The sequence below is a fragment of the Saccostrea cucullata genome, unplaced genomic scaffold (genome assembly GCF_032062105.1).
Source record: "Saccostrea cucullata isolate Sc308-1 unplaced genomic scaffold, CSIRO_AGI_Scuc_v1 ctg8566, whole genome shotgun sequence".
Taxonomy (NCBI): Eukaryota; Metazoa; Mollusca; class Bivalvia; order Ostreida; family Ostreidae; genus Saccostrea; species Saccostrea cuccullata.
In genome coordinates, this window is record NW_026932987.1 from 44,136 (window position 1) to 50,443 (window position 6,308).

A 6,308-nucleotide genomic window follows, 5' to 3' on the forward strand; every position below is an offset into this window, starting at 1 on the left:
TTTACTCAATAAATAGCACGGCATGTGGTAAAGACATTTTTTGTAAATATATATTTCGCTGGCAGGTTACAACAGGCCTATTTTAATATGTAGTCCTATTACAATTTCATAATAATTGGGACTCTTCAGTTTTTCAAGCTAAATGAATAACTGAAGAAAAATCTATAGTATAATAACCAAAGCCATACATAATATATTCTCAATCAATATAACGGCATTGAGCATGTTGAGCAACACAGCTGTAAAACTAAAAGTAATGTACATTTTTCCTCTTCCCAAATACAAAGAATTGCTCAGAGTCAGACTAATGGAGACTACAAAATCAAATGGTGTGGTGAAAGAAGGGATTGATGGTGAAAATTCCAAGTTGGGCAAAGAAAACTCTAAGCAAACAAAAAAGTCCATAAAAAAATTTCGTAAAAAACTTATTGAAGACTTTCAAAAGAGGAAGGCCCAGTTTAAGCTGCGAAAAAAGAAGAGGAAACAAAGAAAGGATGGGACCTGTGAGGAACAGGAAACAGAATCTAAAGACATCAGTGACAACAAACAACCATCATGTAAAGTAAAAGACAAACAACCGTCAGATACAGTCGGAAACAAACAACCAACAGAGAAAGTGAAAAACAAACTGAAAAGTAAAGTACAGAAAGATGGACCTCATAAAGATGTTAAAAGACTTCAACACGGCCCAAGGAAGGACTCTAAAGCATCCAAAAAAGACAGCAATGTGAATAAGAAATCACACAAAGGACCTAGAGAATTTAGAAAAGTATGACTTATAAATGTCATTTGCAAGTTTGAATAAAACTTCGAGAAAATGAAATAATATGCTACAAACTTCTTTTCAGAGACTTTTCAATTGCATGTATCATGATTTATATATCATATTTATTCTAAACTATTTAGCTTAGTTTAATTTTTCTATAATTTCATGCATAATGTTTTATTTTATATTTTCACTTTTTGTTTGATTAATTTCTTTTTTAAAAATATATATTGTGAGTATAATAATTTATCTTTATACAGGATGAATACCCAGGAGATGCACCTGTATCCAAAAACTTAATGTCAAAATATCAGAGAGGAAAACAGATGCAAACAGTAAATCCATTTACAGATCCTTTACAACATCAACTTAATAATTTATTAATTTTATCATAGCTATAAAAAAGACATGTTAATATGAATGTATCTGCAAACAAGAGAAAAAAATTAACCAAATGTTTATTTAAAAAACAATAACTTGTCAATTTAGAAAGGAACACGTACCTTCCATGGACATGTTAAACTCGTTCAAAATGAAAAGAAATTAAAAATGGCAGTAAAACAGGCAGCTCGATCAGAACGCCTCTTACAAGAAGAACCCGGGTAAGTTTTTACATAATCAGATTACCTTTTTTGTTTGGCTATAAGATTGTCTTTTGTAAATGCATCTTACAAAGAGAGCTACATGTACATGTATAGGGAAAGTTTTACATTCTGACAGAAATTATTTGTGATGAAGATTGTGATAGAAATGACTTGATTTAAACAGAGAGGATATTAATTCACAGGAGGAATAATGATAACTTTTTTCTTTCAGTTTTCTGATACCGGAGGATGGAGAGAGCACCACTAATGTCAGTCAGTCTGACATTGTCCAGTCAGTAGACATAACAACAGCTCAGAAAGTCAGTATACTAATACACTGTAGTAACTTAATTAATGTCTTCATTTTATTGATCTAAATTTCTATAATACTAGAACTACTGGTATGCACTAGATTAACAGTCAAACCTGTCTAATCAAAATCTGTTCAATCCGCCACACTGTGACTTCTGATGTTAAATTTCTTTCCCATTTTACTTTTTTCCATGATTATTTACACTTCACAATTCGACACCTTGTCTATTTTGACATAAAATTCATCTCCCAGTTTATGTTGGATAGGACATTTAATTCATGTCAACCCTAAAAAAGTAAAATTTCAATGACTACTAATCAATTCTGTTTTAATATAAACATTCTGTAGATTGGTTAATAAAACAGTTTACTTTAAATTTACTTTTCTGTTTAATAGCAATAATCTTTGTCAGTGTGTATAAACATTTTTGTTTACATTACCTATATGTGCTGCTTCATTTATTTAGTATTTCAATCTGGACCTTCCACAATTTGGCCCATACAAGTTGCAGTACACCAGGAATGGGAAATATCTATTAATAGCTGGGAGCAAAGGTCATGTAGCAGCTATGGATTGGCTGACAAAGAGATTGCTGTGTGAAGTTAATGTCATGGAAACAGTCAGAGACATAAGGTTCATAAAACAAACTTTTACTTGGAGAAAAATACCATACTTCACATTATAGTCATTGATGATGAAGTCAAGTTTGTGGGAGACATTGTGTCATGAAAGAAATGCATTGACCATAGGAACTTTCAGAAAGCTCAGCAGCACTAGACATATGTACAGTCTTTGCTAAATCTTATTTTTAGCACATGCCCTTTGGGCAGGTTTAACCACCAATTACACTAGCCTGAAAAAATATTTACATGACCAAAAATTTATCAAGTTATTTTATTCTTACATGTATTTGCCATTTCATGCCAAGGAAATGATCCGAATTCCAATCTATGGATCTATTGTCTTGACATTAATATTTTTTCAACCTGTATACTCTTTGTGTCTCTTTTGCAAAAGAGGTCCTTGGAAATCATGGTAGAGTAAACTGTCAGTAAAATTTTATTTTCTGCTTCACTTTAGTTGGAGAATCAAAGACTTTTAATTCTGTATAATGTTATTGGTTTGATTTAAGGCTTATGCCTCAGAATTTACATGCCCTTTGGGCTTATAAGTGATAAGTGTGTAATTTCCACATGCTTCCTTCCAATTGTTCCAGGTCCTGCATATATGTGTCATATATTTATAGATGGAATACCCATATTCCTACATATATGTGTTGTAAATTTACAGATGGCTTCATCAGGAGACCATGTTTGCTGTTGCCCAGAAGGAGTGGACGTACGTGTATGACAATCAGGGGATAGAGTTACACTGTCTGAAACAGCTACATGAAGTTCTGAGGCTGGAGTTTCTACCCTACCACTTCCTCTTGGCCAGCTCTGTAAGATTTCTTATGATAAGATGTTCCTTTTTAGAAATTCAGAACTTAAAATAGATAAGCATTATCATTTCAATAAGCCTTTATGTATTAAGTTGAAATGAATTGAGCAAATCAAAATGCAAATGAGTAAAAAAAAACCCAGTGATTTCAATAAATATAGCATTAAAACGTGTAAGAGTGACTAGTATTTACATGCAGGGAAGCCCATCCCTTATAATCTTATAGCTTGAAATAAACTATAAGTTGTGATATACACTGTATTGATTGATATTTGATGCTTTCTCCCCAGAATGTCAATGGTTACCTGTACTGGTTAGATGTCTCGGTGGGTCAAAAGGTGGCTGGCCACAGCACTGGTCTGGGCAGGCTGGATGTCATGTGTCAGAATCCTCAGAATGCCATCATCTGTCTCGGACATCCCGGAGGTACTGTATATAGGGAAATTTTCGACCCTGTCTTATTTTTGCCCCTTTCATCCTTGTCACAATTCATTGGGTGAATTTAAAACGGGGCGAATTCAAAGAACACAGTATGAATTCTTTAATAGAACTGTGACTGGGCGAATGTAAAACGGGGAAAATTTGTAAGCAAGTGTAAAAGGGCGAAAATAACACGGGGCGAAAATAACCATGTATACAGTATTAGGCAAATCTTACTGTTCTTTTCATGACAAATGTAGGTTTTAGAAGTTGTAGAACTGAATTCAACACTGGCTTAGGGTAGTGTTATTTGTTTCATTCAATGATGTATTCAATAGATCAATGTAGGTAGATGTACAAATTACAGATAAGAGGATTTACCATACACAGAACAGCCAGCCATTAATATGGACCAAATATTCTTTTTATTAATAATGAGTTTCTTCATTACTGCTTATAGGAAGTGTAACGATGTGGTCGCCAAATGTTAATGAGCCTCTGGTGAAGATGCTTTGTCACGGTGCTGCGGTCAGATCCATAGCTGTGGATTCTAGTGGAATGTGAGTCTGTTCATACAGGACAAGTTCAATAACCTTATAGCAAACATCCATTTTCTCCCCTTTGAATTGCTAAACAATGTTGCTTAACATCCATATTCTGTCAAATGTGTATGGGTTATCAGCGAAAAAAAATATAATCATAAATCTCCTGTGCCTATCATGTTTTCACTGTGAAAATGTATTCCTGTTTCAATATATTTGATACCATGCACAGTATGCCCATGTAAAAATACTGCTTTATAGATATATTAAAACTGGAAGTACATGTAGTAAGAAATCAGAGCTCATACATGTCACAGTGTTTTGTTTTTAGGTCACCTGAGTAAACTCAGGTGACCTATTGCTATCCGTTTTCGTCCGTCGTCGTGCGTTAACATTTGAACATTTTCAGCTTCTTCTTTGCAACTACTGAACCAATTTCAACCAAATTTGGCATGAAGCATTTATGGGTGAAGGGGAACAAAAATTGTAATTTCACGATCCCTGCCCCCCTGGGGCCTGAGGGGTGGGGCCAAAACCACTAAAACTAATGCAATCTTTAAAAATCTTCTTCTTTACTCTTAGACATCAAGCAGTAAAACTGTTTACATGATTGTAATTAGCATTGAGTCCTCTATCAAAATTGTGAAATTCATGGCCCTGGGGTCTGGGGTTCTAGTGCTAGGGCAGGGCTAAATAAGTATATAGTGAAAATGCATTATTTCTTTGAAAATCTTCTTCTCTGCTCCTGGGTATTAAATAAACCAACTAAGTACATGGTTATGATCAGCAAGAGTGCCTCTTCCAAAATTGTGAATCTTATGGCCCCAGGGTCAGGGGTTCTGGTGTTAAGGCGGGGCTCTCTTGATTTTATAGTGAAAGTACATTAATTCTTTGAAAATCTTCTTCTCCTAGGTATGAAATAAACTAATTAAGTGTATAGTTATGATGAACAAGAGTTCCTTTTCAAAAATTGTGAAATAATGGCCCCAGGGTCAGGGGTTCTGGTGTTAGGGCGGGACTGTATTGATTATATAGTGAAAATGCATTAATTCTTTGAAAATCTTCTTCTCTGCTCCTAGGTATTAAATAAACTAACTAAGTACATAGTTATGATGAGCAAGAGTGCATCTACCAAAATTGTGAATTTTATGGCCCCAGGGTCAGGGGTTCTAGTGTTAGGGCGGGGCTCTATAGATTATATAGTGAAAATGCATTATTTCTTTGAAAATCTTTTTCTCTGCTCCTAGGTATGAAGTAAACTAGCTAAGTACATAGTTATGATGAGAAAGAGTTCCTCTACCAAAATTGTGAATTTATGGCCCCAGAGTCAGGGGTTCTGGTGTAAGGGCGGGGCTCTATTGATTATATAGTGAAAATACATTAAATCTGTGAAAATTTTCTTCTCTGCTCCTGGGTATTAAGCAGATGAACTACCTATATAGTTGTGATGAGCAAGGGCCCTGATCTTCTAGAATTGTGAATTTAAAAGCCCCAGGGTCAGGGGGACCATTGCTGGGGGGCTGTACTTATACACTGAAAATTGTTTGAAATCTGCTCCTTGGTATTAATCAAATATTTTTGAAAAGCAAGGATGCCTTTTCAAAAATTGTGCAATGTGTGGATCTAGGCCTAAAGGGTCAGGGGTTCATGTGTGGTAGGGGATTATTGTTGATTATTGCTGAATATTACTGGTTAGTTGAAATACATTTTTTGTTCCCCTACCCTGCCTATGGGTATTAAGTAACCAAACTAATAACTGCTACATGTATGGTTATGATGATCAATGGTGCCTCTTTCAAAATTGTGAATGCCATAGCATCTGGCTTAAAACATGAATCAAATTCAATCACTGGAAAGTTGTTGCATAATGCTCAGGTGACCTATAACAGGTCGGAGAGAATACTCGAAATCGGGTATTATCCTTGAAATCGGGTATAATACGCGATATTGGGGTATCGTAGAATCCGCGAAATCGGGTATAGGAGGTGTTATCACAAAATAAAAATTAAACATTGGGATGGCGCATTATGCGGAGTAAACTTTCACTTAGTGGTGAATATTTTGCATATAATTCACTACTAAAAAGATAACCTCGACCTCAAAGTTTGTGCGCTCACGACAACAAAGGCTTGAAAAGGTAAGCACGTTTAACATTCTGCTCCCAAACACGGTCTTCTTCTACTTTATATTTTGTTTAATGTGAAATACGTTTGCAAATTTTTCAAGCCAATATCCTACTTTAT

The 6,308-nt window shown here is 34.9% G+C and overlaps 1 protein-coding gene across 1 annotated transcript; it reads left to right on the forward strand.

Annotated features, from left to right (window-relative positions):
* The first annotated feature begins 289 nt into the window (after positions 1-289).
* Positions 290-4,087, forward strand: LOC134236799 (WD repeat-containing protein 46-like). The gene is made up of 8 exons (XM_062718939.1): positions 290-769; positions 1,027-1,101; positions 1,256-1,368; positions 1,583-1,670; positions 2,130-2,296; positions 2,954-3,104; positions 3,394-3,529; positions 3,984-4,087. The coding sequence occupies exons 1-8, from the start codon at positions 308-310 to the stop codon at positions 4,085-4,087; spliced, it is 1,296 nt and encodes a 431-aa protein (XP_062574923.1). The 5' UTR covers positions 290-307.
* The last annotated feature ends 2,221 nt before the right edge of the window (positions 4,088-6,308 follow it).